The 21943-nt window shown below is 35.4% G+C and overlaps 1 protein-coding gene across 3 annotated transcripts in view; it reads left to right on the top strand.

The window, feature by feature from the left end:
- LOC129270399 (dynein axonemal heavy chain 1-like) overlaps positions 1 to 16942 on the top strand; it is a 70823-nt gene extending 53881 nt beyond the window's left edge. For all 3 annotated transcript variants that reach the window (XM_064105674.1, XM_064105672.1, XM_064105673.1), the window contains 19 exons: positions 47 to 292; positions 657 to 806; positions 1162 to 1322; positions 1907 to 2132; positions 4283 to 4478; positions 4800 to 4951; positions 5474 to 5587; positions 6192 to 6274; positions 6534 to 6837; positions 7461 to 7592; positions 8311 to 8484; positions 8923 to 9105; positions 9605 to 9781; positions 10276 to 10446; positions 11198 to 11328; positions 11943 to 12087; positions 12878 to 13084; positions 13823 to 14057; positions 14644 to 16942. In XM_064105674.1, coding sequence (XP_063961744.1) covers positions 47 to 292; positions 657 to 806; positions 1162 to 1322; positions 1907 to 2132; positions 4283 to 4478; positions 4800 to 4951; positions 5474 to 5587; positions 6192 to 6274; positions 6534 to 6837; positions 7461 to 7592; positions 8311 to 8484; positions 8923 to 9105; positions 9605 to 9781; positions 10276 to 10446; positions 11198 to 11328; positions 11943 to 12087; positions 12878 to 13084; positions 13823 to 14057; positions 14644 to 14765 — 3309 coding nt within the window. In that variant the 3' untranslated portion in view covers positions 14766 to 16942. The remainder of the gene's footprint in view (positions 1 to 46; positions 293 to 656; positions 807 to 1161; positions 1323 to 1906; positions 2133 to 4282; positions 4479 to 4799; positions 4952 to 5473; positions 5588 to 6191; positions 6275 to 6533; positions 6838 to 7460; positions 7593 to 8310; positions 8485 to 8922; positions 9106 to 9604; positions 9782 to 10275; positions 10447 to 11197; positions 11329 to 11942; positions 12088 to 12877; positions 13085 to 13822; positions 14058 to 14643) is intronic.
- The last annotated feature ends 5001 nt before the right edge of the window (positions 16943 to 21943 follow it).

The following is a 21943-nucleotide window of genomic DNA, read 5'->3' as shown; positions in this document are numbered from 1 at the left end:
TCTTTCTTTCATTCTCCTCTACTACCTTCACCGTCTCTATCCTCAGGGTGAATACCGAGCATCCCTATCAGAGGAGTGGCAGTCTAAGTTCGGTGAATACCATGTGCCTTGTACCACTGATCCTGGTTTCATCCAAGCCTTTGGTGACCCTGTCAAGATCAGGACATGGCAGATCGCCGGTCTCCCCCGTGACAATCTGTCCATTGAGAATGGTGTCATCATGCAGTTCTCCCGCAGATGGCCTCTCTTCATCGACCCCCAGGGACAAGCCAATAAGTGGATCAAAGCAATGGTAAGAAGCTACGCATTTTCATAGTTGTAGATATATTCATCAACATTGAAATCCTTCAAGAATCCTACTCAGTTGCGAAGATTGAGAATGTAGAATGTGCCAGCACCTTAAGATTAGTTCTGTTGTTATTGTCCTGTTTGCTATTGTTATTGTCCGTAGAAGTAGAATAGTAGCAGCAGTAAAGTAGTTTTAAAGTAGTAATGGTCAAAGCAGAATTTCTAGTAGTAGCAGGAGCATCAGCAACAACAGCAGCAGCAGGAGTGGCAGCGGCCGCAGTGGAAGTCTTAATACCACTCTGTGAATTTTATTCAAAAATTCAAAACTTAATTGTATTTCACTGTTTTCAATCACTATGTTTTTCCAGGAAAAAGACAATGGTATTGATATCATCAAGCTGTCTGACCGTGACTTTCTTCGTAGTCTTGAGAATGCTGTTCGTTTTGGCAAACCTTGTCTACTTGAGAATGTTGCAGAGGAGTTGGACCCCGCCCTAGAACCCATTCTCTTGAAACAGGTTTGTAAAGCTTTACATACATCACCAAAATTTAAACCTCCATTTATTGCCATTTTAAGTCTAAACAGTGAACACTCAACAATTTATGAAAATTTTGAAGGAGTAACATGCTTATCATGGCCAAATATGCCATGTGAATCTATAAGGTATTTCTCTGGTAAATTGTATCTCACATTGGCCTGTAGCACTGATGACTCACATTTAAGCCATTTGTGAAATTCAAAAGAATATGATGTGATATTCAACTCCAGAGAATGTACTGTATATGTATGATATACAGTATAATGATCTAGGAATCAGTGCCACAGCCCATATAGATATCCTCTAATGAATGAACCGTACTATCTTTATGCAGACCTTCAAGCAACAGGGTAGTACTGTCATCAAGCTAGGAGATGCTGTCATCCCATATCATGAAGACTTCAAGTTCTATATCACCACCAAGCTTCCTAACCCTCACTACACTCCTGAAGTCTCCACCAAGGTCACCTTGGTCAACTTTACACTCTCACCAAGGTAAGTGGTGTTTAGGATTGGTGGTTTGAAGTTCAGTGTTGGTGTAGAGTTCTACACACCACCACCACCAAGCTTCCTAACCCTTACTATACTCCTGAAGTCTAAAGTAAGGATACCCTGGTCAAAATTACACACTAAGGTAAATGGTGTAATGCCATGAGTGACTTCAATGCATTGTTGGTGTTGAATAGTCATATACTCGGGTCATGTTAAATCTATCGAGTATTAGGTGTAGTGTTTGTACTTTGCGCTTTACAACTTGCTCCACTCAATAAACCCGATGACCACTAATTAGTGATAATGTTTGAAAAGAGACCAAATGGCAGCAAAGACTTGTAAAAGATGTGTTGGAGGGACGAATGAAGTAAGCTTCAACTAAACAAAGAGAGAGGTGCAGAAGAGGGACAGGTGGGCGGGTTTGCGGACGGGCAGCTCAATATCTAGCGAGGCTGGTTCCAACACCAACTACATTTTACAGTTATAGAATTAGCCCATTATAAGTGATTGTAATTTATTTTCTTTCAACCTTTGTCCATAAATAATCAATACCAATGCAAAATCTGTCTTTCTCGCACTTTCTACAGTGGTCTTGAAGATCAGCTGCTGGCCCGTGTAGTAGCCGAGGAGAGACCTGATCTTGAAGAGGCCAAGAACCAGCTCATCGTCAGTAACGCCAAGATGAAGAGTGAACTGAAGGAGATTGAAGATAAGATCCTTGAGAGGCTGAGTTCATCTGAGGGTAACCCAGTAGATGATGTTGATCTCATTCAGGTCTTAGAGGCTTCCAAGGTCAAGGCTCAAGAGATCAAGGTCAGTATGATAAGGGCTCATTAAAACTTGACACAACAAAGCTAATCAAATATTCTCAGCAATGTATCTGTGTACAGAGTCAATGGAATATAAGGCATCAAAATAATGTTGTATTTTGACTACTGACACAAAGGAGACTAATAGGGAAGTTTGTCAAACTTATTCCCAGACTGATCTGTAGAACATATGATATTGATTTGTTCTTACTTATAAATGATTTTTTTGTCCTCATCAGAGGTATTTATTACATTAAAATCAATAAACAAACACAAACAAAATATACAATTAGTTTCACATTTCACAAGCTTTTGATTTCATTGTACTGTTTTTCTGTTATTTTTATCTTATTACTCTTTTCAAGAAATCTCAAATTAATGACCAGTTCTCTCTTGAAATCTGACAAGATAGAAAAATAACTGAATTTTTTTAAAGTGAACTGAGCCAACATATAGACTCTATAAATCGTATATTGTGCGAAAACCAAAATTACGTTCAGAAAAGCCATGTTTTTATTTTCAACATCGTGGCCAATCAATAATGTTTTCTCATTAATTTGAATATTCACATTAAACTGGATCTTAATGAAATACCGTAGTTTCGGCCAAAATAAATTCACATGTGGACAATGCAAAAAAACATGATCTAGAGTTTCAATTTGTTCACAATGGTTACAAGCCATGTCTGATATGATATTCCATCGAACTAAATTCTCTTTATACGGCAAAATCCGATGCAGCAATTTGAAATTATATTGTTTAACTCTCTTATTAACTAATTTTCCAAACTTAAAGTTCAGCAATTTGCTCCAATCATAATCTTCTGCAAGTGAAAGCCTATCTTGCCAAAAATATAACACCGCTGGGGTAAATTCTTTTTTAAATCTACAAAATATGTGTAGAATTGTTTTTTTTTTATATTGTAATGTCAATTGAGTCACCCGTTTTAATTTGAATAAATTTATCGTTTTGCATTGGTTGATCACCATGATTTTCAAGCTGAGCAGGGTTCAACTTATCGAACCAATATTTTGGAAAAGCGGTTTTAATTTTAGCATATTGAAATAAGATACTAGGAGAATTCATCGACAGTAGGTCTGTAATACTTTCAGAGTTTTTCCATGATCCATTTTCAATTAAATGGTGTACTTTTACTATAACCTTATCGTACCATACTTAGAAATTATAATGATATTGTAAAGTACCTGTATCCAATTCTGCTGTGTGATCCTCAAGGCATAAGTTACATACATTTGAAAATGGTCAATGTACAGTTTATACAATATATTTTTAGAGCACAGAAAGTATCCAACAAAAGCATGTGATACAAGAACTGATATTTTTGTAATTGATGAGTACATGCCGATGTGTCTCATGTTTTGATTTGAAATTAATCATAGATGAGACTTACCTGACTTTCAATCATAAGCTATTCTATAGTGTTGGTGCTAATTGTTGATCACCTTATGTTGTTCATATTTTGATAGTTCATAAGTTCATTTTATTTGTCTTCCAACTTTGAGTTTGAATACATGACAAACATACAAGTGTGTATGAAAAAATGAGCAGAGTACATGATAAAACATACAGGTATGTTTTACATAAAACAGAGTATGCAGAAAACATTGTTTTTAAATACATTATACAGCTTAAGACAGAAAAGAAATAATTTTAAAGGAAGACGAGGAGACCTAAGTGAAGCAATGCTTGTAAATTAAGGTTCCTCATTACAAATATGATAACTAAAGAGAGAGGCGGGGAGAGAAGAGGGACACATTTATGTACAAAAGGTACAAAAAAGGGGACATGAGGACAGAGACCAGCCAGGCCCGGGAAAGGGGGGGGGGGGGGGATGAAACGTATTGATAATTTAGCATTAACTGATAAATAACACACAAAAAATAGGCTTTACGAATCACTTCCATTGTTACTCAGTAATAAGATTTCAATTTTCGTTTTAACACTGTAGAACTGACAGCATGTGTAATGTCAGGGTCAAGTGCATTCCATAACCTGGGAAAGATGTAATATGTAGAAGCAAGAATTTCATGAACCACACAAATTGAGACAGATTATCTTTGAAACTTAACAATTCTGTGATGTAGATAGATGCTTGACCTAGAAGTGCTTTATACCCACATTTAAATCAATCAGGCTAAAGTGATTGTTGCTGAGCAGACTGAGCGAGAGATTGACGAGACCCGTTCCCAGTACATCCCTGTTGCTGTCAGAACTCAGCTTCTATTCTTCTGTACTACCGATCTAGCCAGTGTGGATCCCATGTACCAATACTCTCTCGGCTGGTTCATTGGCATCTTCTTAGCAGGCATCGCTAATTCAGAGAGAGCAGGTAACTGTGATTTATGATAATTATGGTAATGATAATAGTTGATGATAATGACAATGATGATGTGTTAATTTTGATGGTAATAATGATGATGATGATGGTGATGATGCTGATGATGAAATGACAATGGTGATGATGACGATGATGATAATGATGATGAAGATGATCATGATCATGATGATGATATTAGTCATCGTAATCATAATGATAAGGGTGGTCAATTTGTAGACTTTTATAAAGATTTTTTACATCAAATGCATTCTAATACAAGTAAACATGTTAATATTTACGTTTCATTAATTATATCTTTGATTTATTTGACAGACAATCTGCCTCAGCGTATTATCAACATCAATGAGTACTTCACCTTCAGTCTGTATTCTAATGTGTGTCGTAGTTTGTTTGAGAAACACAAACTCATGTTTGCATTCCTGCTCTGTGTCAGGATTCTACAGAATGAGGGCAAGATCAATATGGTAAGTGAATACCTTTATTTGCAACAAAATAAACAAATTATTTATTAGCAGGGTTGGTAAAGTATTTTTTTTTGTTTAAAAACATTTTTTTAATCAATTTGAAATGTTTTTAAATCAATTTGAAATGTTTTTAAATCAATTTGAAGTGTTTTAAGAAACAATTTACAATGTTTTAGATAAATTAAAACATTTAAAAACAGCTTGGATTTTTTGTAGATAAAAATGTTTTTATCACAATCCTGTTTATAAGAAATAATCATTTTACAATCATTGGAAATATAAAATTAGTTTGATATTAAGAGTAGTACAAATACATGTATGAGCAAGATATTAGAGAGTGTCATGCCACATTCTTTTCCACTATTTTTTTTCTCTTTTTTTACTGCATATGACGATTGACCTTAATATTCTTTAGGTGTTAAGAAATATGGATGTAATAATCTTTTAATAGCATAACCAACAACCATCTGATTGAAAGGCTAAAGTCCAAACCACAATATTTTAATGTTTTATTTTTCATAGGATGAGTGGAGGTTCCTGTTATCAGGTGGTCCAATCAAAGAACAGCTTCCCAACCCTACGCCAGATTGGCTATCAGAGAGAGCTTGGATGGAAATTCTTTCACTTAGTGCTTTGGTAAGATGGATAGATTGAAAACAAAATTATGAAAGGGAAGCAGTGAAATAGAGAGAATACATGAATGAATATTAAGTGAATTCTAAAAAAAAGAAAAAGATTAAGATCACAGAAGAGATCCCCAATCCTAACCCAAATGGCTAATGATGAATAGATGAATATATAAATGAATTATTCATTCATTGATTGAATAAAAGAACAGGGGCCCGTTGCAGAAAGAGTTGCAATCAAACGCAACTCTTAAAATCATGCGCTACTTGATTTTCAACCAATCAACAACGTGCATTTTGGACTTGCGATTGATTTTTTTACTTGCATTTAAACGCAACTCTTTCTGCAACAGACCCCTGATTATTTAATGAATCAATCAATTTATCACATAATTGTATGGCACCATGTATCCATTAGGTCTAATCTCATCCAAGTGAGTTGCATAAATGTATTAATTGAATGTCTGGCTAAACATGTAAGCCATGATGATGTCTTTGCTGCTGGACACTTTGCAAATCAGTGTCAGATATGACAGAAAATTATTTAAAAAAAAAACAGACATAAACAGAATACAGATGATATCCATTTGTTTCATGCGTCATTCTCCTTTCAGGACAAGTTTTCAGAGTTTTCAAGAGACTTTGGAAATCATTCTGCAGCGTACAAAGCGATCTTTGACAGCGCAGAACCTCACAGGTGAGATGATCAGGTTATATTCTATCCGTTTGGTTTCTATACTCCTGGCATTGTGCTTAATACATGCTGATTTTTTGTTTTGTTCTAACCAATCTTGAGGGTATGAAATTGATCTAAAAACTTATACCATATTTGGTGTAGAAACGTATGATTTCATGTCTGCTCCTTTGCCTTACTGCAAAATAAAAATAAGAAACATTTGAAACATAGAAAGTGATCCTACAACTTGGGACTTTAACCTTCACTTATCTTCTCCTAGGGAACCGTTACCCGGAAAGTGGAACACAGACCTGGACGACTTCCAGAAGATTCTGGTCCTGAAGTGTATCAGAGCAGACCGTGTCACCAACGCTATGCAGGACTATGTCGCTACCAACCTTGGACAACGCTTCATCGAGCCCCAGACTGCCGATCTTGCCGTAGCATACAAGGAATCATCTCCCACGACACCGTTGGTCTTTGTACTTTCCGTGGGAACTGACCCCGCTGCTGACCTCTACAAGTTTGCAGAGGAGATGAGATTCTCTAAGAAGCTGACCTCTATCTCTCTAGGTCAAGGACAGGTCAGAGTTCATCTTACTAATAATTCCATATATAACCACTCAATACACTTAAAATGTATTAATGAAGATGCCAGGCAAGGTTCTATGTGGTAAATCAATTTAGGAATTTGGCTTCAGAGATTTAGACAATTATTGGTCTGAAGGATAAACTCTTTCTCTTCCTACATGTATTGTCCAAATATTGAATTGAGAAAATCAAACATGAGTTAAATGTACAAGAATTTATTAAAGACCTTTATTCTGATTGCATAGATTTAAGACAGATTTTGCACAAGAGTGTTTGTGAAAATATTCCCAATCGTGATTCCTCTTTAAATACTGAAATGAAAACCACTTAACACTGATACATATTAGAGAATGAATGAGTAAAAAACAAGTATCATTGTTGAGCATTAATTATATATTGAATATTTTGGAGGGGTTGTATTTTTGCAAATTCATCAACTATTAAAGCAATCACAAAAATTTCACCTGACATTAGCGTACAAATTGGATTGAAAAAGAGAATAAACTAACTAGACTCTTAGGAATCTCCCTTATTGACCCAAAATGGTGAAATATTATGTAACTTAAATACATCATGTATGCAGTATTCTCATTTTCTATCCCTGTACTCTCTATAGGGACCCAGAGCCGAAGCGCTTGCTAGGAGTGCTATGGATCGTGGTAAATGGGTGTTCTTCCAGAATTGCCATCTCTCACCATCCTGGATGCCTGCCCTTGAGAGACTTATTGAAAACATTGACCCTGACAAGGTATGTTTATCTTTACTCACCATATAATGTTACAGTCACATTGAGAAAACCAACTCCAGGGTCCCATAACACAAAGGTAGTAAATGGAATCAATCATAGAAAAATGTTCTACGATCATTGCTAAGCTTTGTGTTACGGACCTCAGATAGATGAAAGCTACTATTAATTGTTAAGAATGTAATAACAATTTTACCAATTTCAACCAATTATTATGTTATTATATTATTACCAATAGCATACCATTGGTCACTTTGGAGTGGGTTTCGTTGACTGGAAATATATATGTATTTCTTTATGCTTAGAGTCACAGCGATCACCAGTAGACAGGTCTGCTATATGTGTTAACTCTAAAAAGACTGGGAGTTCATAATGCCTCCCCCTTTCTGTAATGATGTTCATTGGGAAATATAACATAAAACTGAAGATGAAACAATGGATACGTAAGATATGGAAAACAACAAGGGAATGTATAAAGGAAAACTTGGTCATATGGTGAATTGCCAAGATCGGGACGGGGTTTATCTTGCATGCCCCCCACCCCATATCCAATATGCAAAACAGTACACTAAAAAAGCCCATTCCTTTTGGGATTAAATTTTGAAGGATTTTAAGATAATTCTTTTGACCAAAAGAATTGTACAATTCCTTCACATTCTGTGTTATTTGAAGCTTAAAATATGTACTGATTTATTTCAAAAATCCATTTCTCTGATACTAGGTCCATCGTGACTTCCGTCTGTGGTTGACCAGTATGCCGAGCCCCAAGTTCCCTGTAGCCATCCTACAGAACAGTTCTAAGATGACCATTGAGCCTCCTAGAGGTCTTAAGGCTAACCTCCTACAGAGTTACACCAGTCTGAATGATGACTTCCTCAACTCATGTATTGGCAAGGTAAGTAATAAAGGGCTGTTCACATTAAATGTATTTTGACAATGAATACCATTAACAAACAACATGAACGATTAGGGGATGATAAGGATGATGATGATGATGATGATGAAGATGATAATGGTGGTGATGATGATGATGATGATGGTGGTGGTGGTGGTGGTGATGATGATGATGATGGTGGTGGTGGTATTGGTGTTGGTGTTGCACAACAGTTGGCTCGGTCAAAGAATTATGTCTTACTCAACTGTATTCCCAACTTATTATAATGATGATGATGATGGTATTAGTGAAAATAATGATTATAACAATAGCTCTTAGGATAAATTGTAATATAGATATCAATAGTAATAAAAAATATAATTGTCATTGTAATAATTATGATATTAATAATGATGATATAAATCATTCAGTTTGGATCTTTTTATCTGATCTTTACAGACACATGAGTTCAAGAGTTTACTACTCTCCCTCTCCCTCTTCCATGCCATTGCCCTGGAGAGACGTAAGTTTGGCCCCCTTGGTTTCAACATCCCCTATGAGTTCACCACCGGTGATTTGAGAATCTGTATCAGTCAGCTCAAGATGTTCCTCATGGAGTATGAAGATCATGTCCCATTCAAGGTAAAACTTCAAGCTGTTGCTTGTAAAATTTAAAGCAGAATTTGGGATGATGTCTGTGTAACTTGAATAAAAACTCAAGATGGATGTTGAGCAAAACTCAAGATGTTTCTGGTAAAAGTCAACGCAACACTCCATATATTGCAAGGAAAATTGAAATCACAACTCTCAATGTTGTGTGTAAAACATTAGAATGTTGCAGGTAAAATTTGTGATATTGCAGAGAGGAATAGTTTCAAAAGATAGTCTTTAAATCAAATTGTTACCATATCATCATTGATCTAGAAATTATGCAAAGGAATTAGAACTACAAGAGCTAGTCGAGAATAGCGAGAGAGAGAGGGAATCCTTTTTTCTTTGTAGGTGAAGTCCTGAAACCTTGAGTATGACCATTTAAAGCATGTGAATAAATATCAAAATAAGAAAGCTTAATTTTCTTGGCAACTTGAGTGTCTATGATTCTGAACGAATTTTCATATTTTTGTCTTATCCCCTTGTGTAGGTACTGAAGTACACAGCTGGTCATATCAACTATGGTGGTCGTGTGACTGATGATCGAGACAGACGTTGTATCATGAATATCTTAGCTGATTACTACTGTGCTGATGTCTTAGAGGAAGGCCATAAGTACTCAGAATCGGGCATCTATAATCAGATCCCAACAAACCATGATCACAATGTGAGTTCGTTATTCTCTCTGGCCTATATTCTGAAGCTCAGTTTATAAATGATTGTCTAAATCTATGGTTTAGCTATGGATAGCCAAATGCAACATAATTTTTTATAGTTGATATTCAATTTACCAGCATTCTTTTTATAAGTTACAATTATGTGGCAAGTGTTAGTTAGCTAAGGTACATGTACTATTCTTCACTACTGAAGCATGAAAAATAAATGCAGTGAAATATTAACATATACAGCGTTTACATGTTTGGCTTCCCATAAACTTTAATAGCATAGTCTCAGACCCTGACTTTAGTCAGACCAGAGTTCAGAATATAGTTTGAATGTTAAAAATCATTTTAGCATCATACTAGTTCTTGAAGGAATGCACTATGTTTATTTGCAAGAGTTCTATTAATCAACAAAGCTTTGTAGTCTATCGTGATATTTGTAGTCTATCGTGGTAAAAGACGAACTGCATTACTTTTATTTTTGTTGAATGCATTTTAGGGATACATGTCCTACATCCGTAGCCTGCCAATCAACGATACACCAGAGATCTTCTCTCTCCATGACAATGCTAACATCACGTTTGCTCAGAATGAGACCTTTACTACGCTCAGTACCATCATGTTACTACAACCTAAGACTGCATCAGGAGGAGGAAAGTCAAGAGAAGAGGTAGGTTAAAGGGTTTGAGGCTTATCGCATCTTAAATTTTGGGAATATTAATTTATTGGTTTCAGTGACTAGATTTTTATTCAATTTAGATTGTCAATTTAGATTAATATTTATGTTCTTCAGTTTAACATAAAGTGATTACATATTTTGTACAATATACAGGTGAATATGTCCAAGACAAGATCCCTTTGTTCCACAGAATCTCTATGTACCACACAAATCTGTTCAATACCAAAAAATCAATGTAAAACATGTAAATAATGCATGCTTCACAGAGAGTTAAGTCTGACTATAAAAGGTCATGCTTTAATTTCAAAGTGCACAAGATATTTAATGTGCAATCACATTAATACATACAAAGTAGTACATGCTTCCATGTGGTCATGGGTTTTTTACCCCTGTGGGAATTCAAGTGCTATTTTAAGTCACATTTCAATCTCTGTGATACACCCCCCCCCCCCCTCCTCTCCGATTTTTTCTGGGCTCAGGGTTTGAAGGAATATGGGTACAATATGAGTCGAGTTATAATAATAACAAAAGTAACTCTTATTTACCCAGGGTAGCCACTTCAGCTGTAAGCTTTTCTTCCAGCAGGTTATTATTACCATTCTCAATTCTCATATGTCACGCGCCAGACAAGAAGGTCCCATTTTTGTAGGTCTTTGGTATGACTCCCGTTCATGAGGTAAGCACTCTACCACTGAGCCACACAAAAATAATAAGCGATTTCCATTTCCTTTCCTGTCCTCAGGTAATTGAAGAGTCGGCCAAGAGTATCCTTGCCAAGGTCCCTCAGCCTATTGATTCTGACATGGTCTCCAAGAAACATCCTGTCATGTATGAAGAATCTATGAATACTGTACTCATTCAAGAAGTTTTCAGGTAATCCAGTCACTCCCAGCACTCTGTCATCTGCCTTTTCTTATACCCCTCCCCACTTCTAATGATGACAATACCTTAGCCCATAACACTATCAACAGTGACCCCAAAACGGATATGATCTGATGATAATATCATCGGATTCCTTTACACTCTTCGAAGTTTCATTCAAATAGCAAATACAAAAAAGTGCACTGGCTAGAAATTTTATTGAAGGGAAATACTGAGATCTATTCAAGTCAAAGCGGAGGTTGATAGAATGTCTCTCTTTCACTAAAAGACTAAACAATGTAATTTTGCGTCATAGTACGAATGAGGATTGGCTAATTAGATCATAGATTAGTGGCAGTTACAAAAAATTATAGAGTTCTTTGTCCAGAAATCAATGTTTTAAAAATCAGAAAATAATTCCTATCGCATTGTTAATTTTGTCAGTGTGTATCTTTTAAATTTTGAACCCACACCATTCTTATTGAAACTTACATGGCCAAGTAATGGTACATTATAATACTCACTTACAATAGTGTTGATAGTTCAACAAGCAATGTATGTATTTACAATGCTCATTGCAAATGCTTGATGTTGACTATGAACTATGTTCCATTTTCTAATTCTAGGTACAATCGATTGCTGACTGCAATCCACAGCACTTTGAAGGACCTCCTGAAAGCTCTGAAGGGTTTGGTTGTTCTCTCTTTAGAATTGGAGACTATGTCCAACAGTATCTTCAACAACACTGTTCCAGATCTGTGGGCTGGCAAGGTTGGTGGCTCAAGCATTAACCTATTGAATGCAGCAATTCTCATATTCTTAATGCATGGACCAACTGGTTCCAGTCGGCGATGGGGGATATGAAGTTGGTTTTGACCTTTTGGTGTTTTTTTTTTAGACCGATTTCTGTATCAGTGGCCCATTCCATAAAGAGTTGCAACTATTGTAACTTTGCCATAGAGGCAACTACCATGGAAACTTTGATTGTAATTATCCTATTGAGCCCTGTTGCCATGGTAGTTGCCATTATGGCAAAGCTACAATCATATAGTAGTGACTCTTCATGAAACGGACCCTTGCTCAGCATCAATCTTGAAATGAGGCTGAGATCAGTTTTGCAAACTTACATTAGTTGTTGGACATGTAGCTAGGGAAATGAAATATGAATTATGCTTTGAACACCAACAACTGAAATAAATCTGAACTTGATTTATGACCTCATATTTTCCAGTTCTATCATTGTCTTTCATATCACAGTTGAATAGTTTAATATATCTTAATTATAAGTTCCACAGAATTTGAGGTATAATTCTGTGTCAGGTTTTTCGTAGTATATTTAATGTATTAAATGTATTATTACTAATTTATTCACAGGTGTGTATTGAGCACTTTGTGACAGAATTGCGTGTTCATTTATAGACTCTTTCTTAATATACTTGCTAAAATTAAGAATAATTTATGAGTGAAATCTGCATAAGCTGTAATTTCAGACCACAGCTTCAAATTTCCCCTTTGCAAGTTTCGTCCATTAACTTCTTATCTCCCTATCTTGCTAACATAGGCTTACCCATCACTGAAACCACTCTCCTCCTGGGTGACTGACCTGGTGGAAAGGATGAAGTTTGTTGAATCCTGGATCTATAACGGCATCCCAAGCGTCTTCTGGATCTCTGGATTCTTCTTCCCCCAAGCCTTCCTGACTGGAACCCTTCAGAACTACGCCCGTCGTGCTATTATCTCCATCGATACCATTGGATTTGACTTCCAGGTAAGGCACCTGCTATGTACAGGGGTGTTAGTGTTCAGCTTTTTAGCTTTTTAGCATTTTAATTTGCAGCTTAATTTCCTCTGTACAAATGTATGGGAGGTTTACCAATTACAGTGTTATTCAACACTTTATCTGCTCTTTTTATGCATGATCACTCAAACCTTGCTTGCACTTGATAAGCTTTTAAGAGAATCTGTTCTTTTGCTAAATGGTCATATTCCTTATTGATATCATTTGCAATAAGTTGTTAAAATCATTCAATCAATCACTAATCAAGGGTGGTGTTTCATAATTCACACATGAGTTTGCTTATGACTGGTGACCCTTGGGTGCCAAATCAGCAATGATGATTCTCAACCACTTTGATTCTTATCAGCTATGTTTGAACCCTGAGGTTTATAGATTAAGATTTGTGAATCAGAATGCAAAGTGTATTATTTTTCATTTTGCGATTGAGGTTATATGGGAAATCCAATCTCACTTAAAAGTTAAGACAGGAAAAAGTGGGGCATTTCCTGCAATACAAGAAGAGGTCACCATACATGTAACGTGTATAACTTATGGACGGCTTTACAACACACCCACCAGACTATATATTGCTATTGAAGATAAGAAGTTCTTTAGCAAGAACCAAGAGACCTGTGCAAATACACCACAATTCTCCCATGTAGAAGATAAGGATTAGTTTTCTGTTTACTCCATACTTTCTTAATTCATTGGTGATATATATATATATAGGTGATGAAGGAACCCGCTGAGCAACTGACCAAGCGTCCCGAGACCGGCTGCTTCATAAGAGGTTTGTACCTTGAGGGAGCACGCTGGAGTTATGATTCTCACCTCCTGGCTGAGTCACGCCCGAAGGAACTCTACACCGATATGCCTGTCATGCAGCTCATCCCGGCAGCAAATCGCAAGGAACCTGAGACAGGGATTTACGTCTGTCCCGTCTACAAGACTCTTACAAGAGCAGGTATGTTACATGAACCATTACCATTACATGTTTCATAAGAATGTCAACTGTGGTTACTTTGCCATTATGGCAACTATAATGGTATCATGGCTCAGCAGCCAATCATAATCAAGGTTTACATTACGTTAAGGGCAAAGTTGGTATAGTTGTAACTCTTATGAAATGGCGTCTGATTGAAAATAGGCAGTGAAGTTTTCAAGATGATATGTTGTAAGTTGGCAGTTTTAAGTTCATATTAGGATTCCAGACTAAACCAGACCAATGAAAAGAATTATATTTGTCAATTGAAATGGAACAAAAGATTGTATACTTCTGATATTAAATATTCTTCTTTCATTGAATCCAATCACCCAAACAGTGTGAATCATTTTCAGTCACTGGAGAGTGATTCTTACAATCTATGTTCCAGAGAGGGCATGTGAAAGCCCGTAACTCAAAGACCACAATTAATACAGAGATCTACATTTAAAACCTGTAGATCTATCAACATAGTATAAAATTTTCTTTTCATATTCCTTGAGATTTAGTTCTTTCTGTTAATTGAAAGCTATTGCAATATTATCCATTCTCTTTTCTTATCTTGCAGGAACCCTGTCAACCACCGGTCATTCAACAAACTATGTCATAGCTGTGGAGGTACCTACAGTCAAGAAACAGAACCATTGGATTAAGAGGGGTGTGGCTTTAATCTGTGCCTTGGATTACTAAAGCCAAGGTGCCTACAGATAAGAAACAGGGTCAGTGGATCAAGAGGGGTGTTGCCTTAATCCGTTCCTTGGAATACTAAGCTAAGAAACATACAGAAACGAAACAGAACTACTTAATCAAGGGATGTGGCCTTAAAATATGACTTGGATTATTAAGTTAAGAAACCCCCAGACTTGAAAAAAAAAAAACATTGGATCATATAGGGAGGGGGTGGCCTTAATCTGTGCCTTGGATTACAAAGCTCAGCACTGTTGATAGACAAAATTTCAAGTTCTGAGCCCTGTCTTTCATTTGCAATTCTAGCCAGTATTATTTCCCTTTTAATCTGTCCAGTCCATCCTAGATGCAAAAATGAGGATTGTTGGAAATTTAATTGTGTAAGATACTGAGTGGGATTTCCGCTAAAGTTATTGCACATAATTTGTTTAATATGCCTAAATCACAATCATTTAACTATTGTCATTTCCAAATTTACTGTAAATGGAGTATACAGTTTTGTTTGTTTCTTCCTTTTGGACTATGAATTATCTGAGATGCTTGATTGTAAATATAATTTATTCGGAAATGTAAATATAAGAATTGAGACCCATTCTTACCATGGCATATAGCGTATATATCACTTAATCACCTTGATGAAAACATTGGAGTCAGTGCCAGCCACAGCCCACAGGGTACAACATCGGTTGTATTAAGTCGGCCGTGACTCCATTCCATTCTTTCTTAATGAAAACCTTGGATATTGTAACCAAAGAGAAGAGAGGCCTTATTGTGTGAGGCTATATTCTGGCATTCAAATTTTTTCATAAATTTTCACCCATTCTGCATATTCAGTAGGCATGGCAGTATATACATGTATATCTACATATGGAAATATTCAGCTACACTTACCTGATGAAAATAGAGATTGTTTTATTTGCAAAATTATTTCTAGAGTAGGAAAAGGATATGCAGACTTTTTTCTCTCTTTATACAATTCATAAATGTATGAAGAATTGTCTCTTTATCAAAAAGAAGAATTAATGAATATTGTACAAATAATGAATGTTCATGAGTGCAATTGACAGAATACTTCATGAGGTGAAAGATGAAATGATCCATTCAACGAGGCGTAGCTGAGTTGGATGGATCATTCATTTCATCTTTCACCAAATGAAGTATTCTGTTCATTGCACAAATGAAAAGACTTTCATTATTTTGTTTATATTACACCTAAAAACAGATTCTTTGTCATATGAAATTTATCAATTCTGATGCAAAATATGATCATGCAGTGCGAGCTTGGTGTGTTTATTGTCGCGTACATACAACATACGCACTGCATGCAGACGGTTTTACTTGTGTGGCCTGTTACGTGCGTGCAATGTTTAAAAAAAATATATGAATTCAAATTGCATGGTTGATGGCGTCATTGTAATTGGGCTGAATGATTGATATCAAACAGCCAATCAAATGACAAGGATCTATCTAGGTGTCATATAAATTATTATAAGTTAATGAATACCAATGATAGCAGAAGAATATAGGTAAGATTCGAGTAGAAACATATTCGTAGTTCAAATTTCATTGACAGAAAACCTGAAGGTATGCGCCAAAGTGTTAAAGTTCAGTTGGATCATTCCTATTCTTCCCATCCTATTTTTCTTTAGCCTTTATTGCAATATAATTTCTATGCGAATTGACATTGCAGTGGGGTGGTATCATTAGTGTTGCTACAAAGTTGTGAGTTTTGTCAAAATAAACATGAAATTATTGTCTGTTCAGTTGAAGTCAAATGAAGAATTAATAAAGAATTTAAACTTTACAAAGATATATGCACTCTTTATGAATCCATGTATGTAAATAAAAATTTGTATTTGTATATTTATGTAAATAAATAAATTACAATGGGAGAGAAATGTTTTACTTTGTAGATAATATATATCTTTCTACCATTTATTGCAATTTGATATTCCATATGTCATTGTATTATATTATCATTGTTCCAAGGGAGCTTATTTACTTGATGTTTCCGTCCACAAAGAAGTACATTACACGTCTATGTACTGTATTTATAATTGATAGCAAAATATCTATGAAATGTCCACACATTTCCATTAAAAAAAATAATCAATTGCCTTTTCTTTTGAATTTGTTTGTGAAATGATGCTATTGGTAAATAAAAATATTCCTATAACAAATTTGAGGGAGTACAATTTTGTCTTAAATGTATATGTTATGTTCAGTTTTGATCTTTCTTTTGTTTTAATTAATGTTAAACTACACTAACCTTATATTACATTCAACGAAAGTGTACAGAAATGTTCTGTAGGAATATGAAAAATGCTCTGTATCTTAAACTGATTTAGTTGGATATTTCCGTCCTGGCACAAATCCTACATTCAGACTGTGTTTACTTTCATTTGCAAAAATTAATATGAGCCAGTATTCTGAATCTGGGTTCCAGTATCAAGAGCCCACCTGCAATACAGTGCATTTCAATAAAAAGTTTACACTTTGAAAAAGTCCCCCTAATTGACATAAATACAATTAGGGATAATTTGTAAACATATGTTCTTAGGCTTTGGTTTCATCTCCCAGATGAAAGTATAATTTTTGTCAGAACTTTATGCTTAAGTGAGCACTGCCCATTTTGGTAAAGTTGGCAGAAATCAATTTGAAATTCAGGCTGTGACATGGGATGAGGCAAAAAAAAAAATCCGACGTGAGCGTGGTATATATTTTCACCTTTTGGTGAAAATTTGGGGGTCAGTAGAAATAAAACAATTGCATCGTAATTGTTTATAACAACCCTTCTACGCGAATGTACATTCTAAGCCTAGGTAAACATAACTTTTAGGTTGTTTGTGTTGGCTGGATCTGAGGAAATAAAATGGAACAAATAAACAAAAGTTCATTTCAGACGTCTCCAGAATTTATCTTTATTAAGTTTTGTCATTTATAGGGGGGGGGGGTAGCATTTAAAACTTCATGTCATGCTTGTTTCTCAACACTTCCTCAGGCATGACAAGGAATAACAGAAAAAAAAAATCAAAACTATTATGTCATGTTAATCACTGTTACTTGTAAAGCAGATATCGTCGCAATTGTCTAGGTGTGGGGACAGTAGTGCTCGATCGATTCTTTTGGCCAAGGTAACAAGTTTGAAAATGAATAAGATATTTTCAAATTAATCCTTTCGGCTAAAGTCTATGTACTCTCCATGATTAACGTCTACTTATATTCATATAACTATTTTCAAGTTCTGTGCAAATCTTTTTTCACGAATATTTTAAAAGTAAGTGCTGCTCACTCATATACCACTTTATCAATGTGTAAAAAAGCTTTAAGATATTACACACATAATGTTATAGGAATATTTCAAAGTGTAAATTTTTTTTAATACGCACTCTATTGTTCTTTAATAGAGCTGTTTTTTTTAAGTATAGTGAAGCCCTTTCAAAGACATTTTTTTCGTTCTTCCTTGAATTTCAAGGAATTCTTTAATGCAATGTCTTTTTCATGAATGTTGAATGAAGAACATGAAATCTAGCGTTCCATAGAAGTATGGGCTAAAATTCCTGTTAAGATGAAAATATCTGTCATCAACTTTTAGATAAATTAGATGTAGGCCAAGAGTGAAGAATTGCAAGTTTAGAACTTTCATTATTTTCTAATTACAGTGTCTCGAAGTGTAGCATACATGTAATTACCCTGGCTTTAGTAGAGCTGCTGTTAAGAGCTAAGCGTTTCAAGGAATTAATGAATTCCTCAGGTCTCCATATAAATCCACTGGGTTGATTGCAGCATAATATGGATGAACCTGATCTTGGTGGAGGAAATTACTGCCTGGAGTAGGATTCGATTCCATGGCCATGACCCTATCATTAACAGACGCACCACTACACTATGATGTTTCCATACTTTACGACCAGATTCTGAGTGAAAGTCTCAATTCAAAATTCGATTCAATTTGTCTCTTTTCAGTATATACGGAGAGATGATTCAAACGCTGGCTTGTGCAGTTGATAAATAACACACCAAACACTGCACTTACGATAATGCCAGTGAAGTAATCCATACAAACAGAACAAAGATAAATGAATTCATGGGATAGTGCTAGTCTGCTGGGCAAACCCTTCACTCGAGTAAAGGGTCTGAATTACAGCCTACTCGTGTCTTGTGCACAGAAGGCCCTCTCGCTCAGGACAGCAAGTTTTGTATGTGCTAGTCTTAGCGTAGAGACACTTGTTGATCAAAGTTTCAATCAGGGTCTGTGCCTGCAGACTAGGATAGTGATGGGTGAAACAACCTCAATGCAGTCGGTCGTTAAATGCTTTTAAATCAGGATTTAATAATCAAAATTGAAGGATATTATGATATTCCGTCAGACAAATGTTTGATATATTGATTTTATATTAATAATCGGATTAGGACGAACTTCATATGATTTGTTTACTTTTTTCAAAATTTTTTGGGGTTTATTTTTGAGGGTTTCGTTTATTTTGAAACCAATTGATTCATTGTTTAGATTTAGTTGTTTGGTAGTCATTTTTTTTTTTTGGGGGGGGGCCATATATTACTTATAACAAAATGTATGTTATGACAGGGCCGTTGTGGAAACCATTTTGAAACTGACAATTCCACCCTGTATAAATAAAACAACAAATAAATTAATACACATAAACATATATGTAGGCATATTCTTATCATACCCCCGCCAAACGAAGTTTGAAGGGAGTATAGGAATATGTAGGCATATTCTTATCATACCCCCGCCAAACGAAGTTTGAAGGGAGTATAGGAATATGTAGGCATATTCTTATCATACCCCCGCCAAACGAAGTTTGAAGGGAGTATAGAAATCGGCGTAATAGGAGTCGGTCGGACCGTTTCAAATCTTGCGCTTCGAACTACTTCCTCAATTTCTAACTAATTCTCATGAAATTTGGAACACACATTGGTCTTGGGGTAAAGATGTGCAAGACAAATTTTTTTGCGTGTGTTGGAAATTGTGCTGCCATGGTAACGTTATCTTATGGCAGAAATTAGGTAAAATTCTTGCGTACAACTTCTTCCTCAGTTTTCAACAAATTCTCGTGAAATTTGGCTCACACATTGGTCTTGAGGTAGAGATGTGCAAGACATATTTTCTGCGTGTGTCGTAAATCTTGTTGCCATTCTAACAATATATTATGGCAAAAATTAGGTAAAAATCTTGCGTTTCAAACTACTTCCTCAGTTTTCAACCAATTCTCATGAAATTTACCACACACATTGGTCTTGAGGTAAAGATGTGCAAGACAAATTTTTCGCATGTGTCGGAAATCATGTTAGCAACATGGTAACAAGATAGTTCATATGGCAAAAATTGGGTAAAAATCTTGCGGTTCAAACTAATTCATCAGTTTATAACAATTTTTCGTGAAATTTGGTTTACACATTGGTCTTGAGGCAGAGATGTGCAAGACGCATTGGTTTGTGTTTGTCAGAAATTGTGTTGTCATGGTAGCAAAAGTCATATGGCAAAAATTGGGTAAAATCTTGTGGTTCAAACTACTTAAGTAGTTTTTAACCGATTCTCATGTAATTTGGCATGCACATTGATCTTGAGGTAAAAATGTGCAAGATATATTTTTGGCATGTGTCAGAAATCATGTTGCCATGGTAATATGGCAAAATTAGCTAAAAACCCTGCGGTTCAAACTACTTCATCCGTTTTGAACCAATTCTCATGAAATTTGGCACACACATAGGTCTGGAGTTAAGGAGGCCAAAAATCGAAAAAAAAATAATTGTTGAATAAAATTCTTCCCTAGTTTTTGGCCAGTGCTCATGAAAGCTTGCACCAACATTAGTCTTTGGGTTAAAAACATGCAATTCCTTTTTCCAAATGTGTGTTTGAAATGGTGTTGCCATGCTTAGAAGATGTTATTGCCAAAAACCCTGTCTTTTTTTTTGGGGGGGGGGGGCCCTTGCTCTTGAAATTTGGAGCAAAAATTCATCTTGGGTACATACAAGATTAATTTTAAAAAGTGTGTTGGAAAATGTATTGCCATGGAAACGGCATATGGCAGGGGTATTAATCACCATCAGTGATAGTTTGTACATCATCTTCTTTTTTTCTTACATTGATATTTTCTGCATTTGAAAAGCAGCTTAAGAGGGTTCAGAAACGTATTTAAAGATTGAAAAATAACCTATTTAAAAAATGCATTACCCTTCAAGTTCTTATCTTTCTGTTTACTTCTAGCATCAAAATTGTTTCATGTTATTAATACTTTTACGGGTTCTCATCTCGCTAATCCTTTCAAAATATTTGTAGGCGGATTTAAGTTGAGGGAGTAATTTAAAGAGAGAAAAATCTTGATATTAATTAAACCCCGAAGATCTGGCATGAATCGTGAGAAAGAAAAACAAAGGTTTAAGTTAGATTATACATAATGAACAAAAGCCGACTGAGTAATATGATGGCACATCTGGCATATCAGCCATTATGGGCATGGAAATGGGGAGCCCATTGCGTTTACTGTATAGTACAAATAGAACATTAAAATGTATAAGAAATTAAATATGCATGTATATACACTTTAAAAATGAAGTGCTAATTTAGGAATTACATACTTGTACAGTGCGTCCCACAAAAAACAAAACCGAGATTTATCGATGATTTATCATAACTTAATCACAAATACGATAGACAAGTGACTTACCATTGTAAAGCTTAGAATCTCCTCTTTCATCTGAAATTACTTAAATTATTTCTCATTCACGCATGAGTGAGCAGAAACAATTTGAAGTAAGGATACCAAAAACTCATTTGGCGGGGGGTATCTGAATTTCAAAAAGAAAATCACATGCCTAAAAAGTTCAATATCTGCTCTTTTATTATTTTGATACCTTAATCACAGAAAATGGTCAAGAAGTAAAAAAGTTCTGTCCACTCGAAACAATGCTTGTATTTCCATAATTTCATTAAATAAACGTGTTTTCACCGGTTTCCCACAGAAGCTATCGCACGGTTAACAAAATACTAATGCATGGCCGATCGTCAACAAAACGGAGTGTCGAGTGAGACTGAACGCTAGCCTGTAAAACCTCTTCATTTTATGAATTTATTAAAATTCAAGCCTTTTTTCAAATAATCAGAACTTTGTTATTTCTGTAATTGAGGTATCAAATTAAAGAGCAGATATTAAACT

This window comes from Lytechinus pictus, chromosome 10 (genome assembly GCF_037042905.1).
Source record: "Lytechinus pictus isolate F3 Inbred chromosome 10, Lp3.0, whole genome shotgun sequence".
Lineage (NCBI taxonomy): Eukaryota > Metazoa > Echinodermata > Echinoidea > Temnopleuroida > Toxopneustidae > Lytechinus > Lytechinus pictus.
Note: the sequence above shows the minus strand (reverse complement) of the source record. Positions and strands in the feature narration are given on the sequence as shown.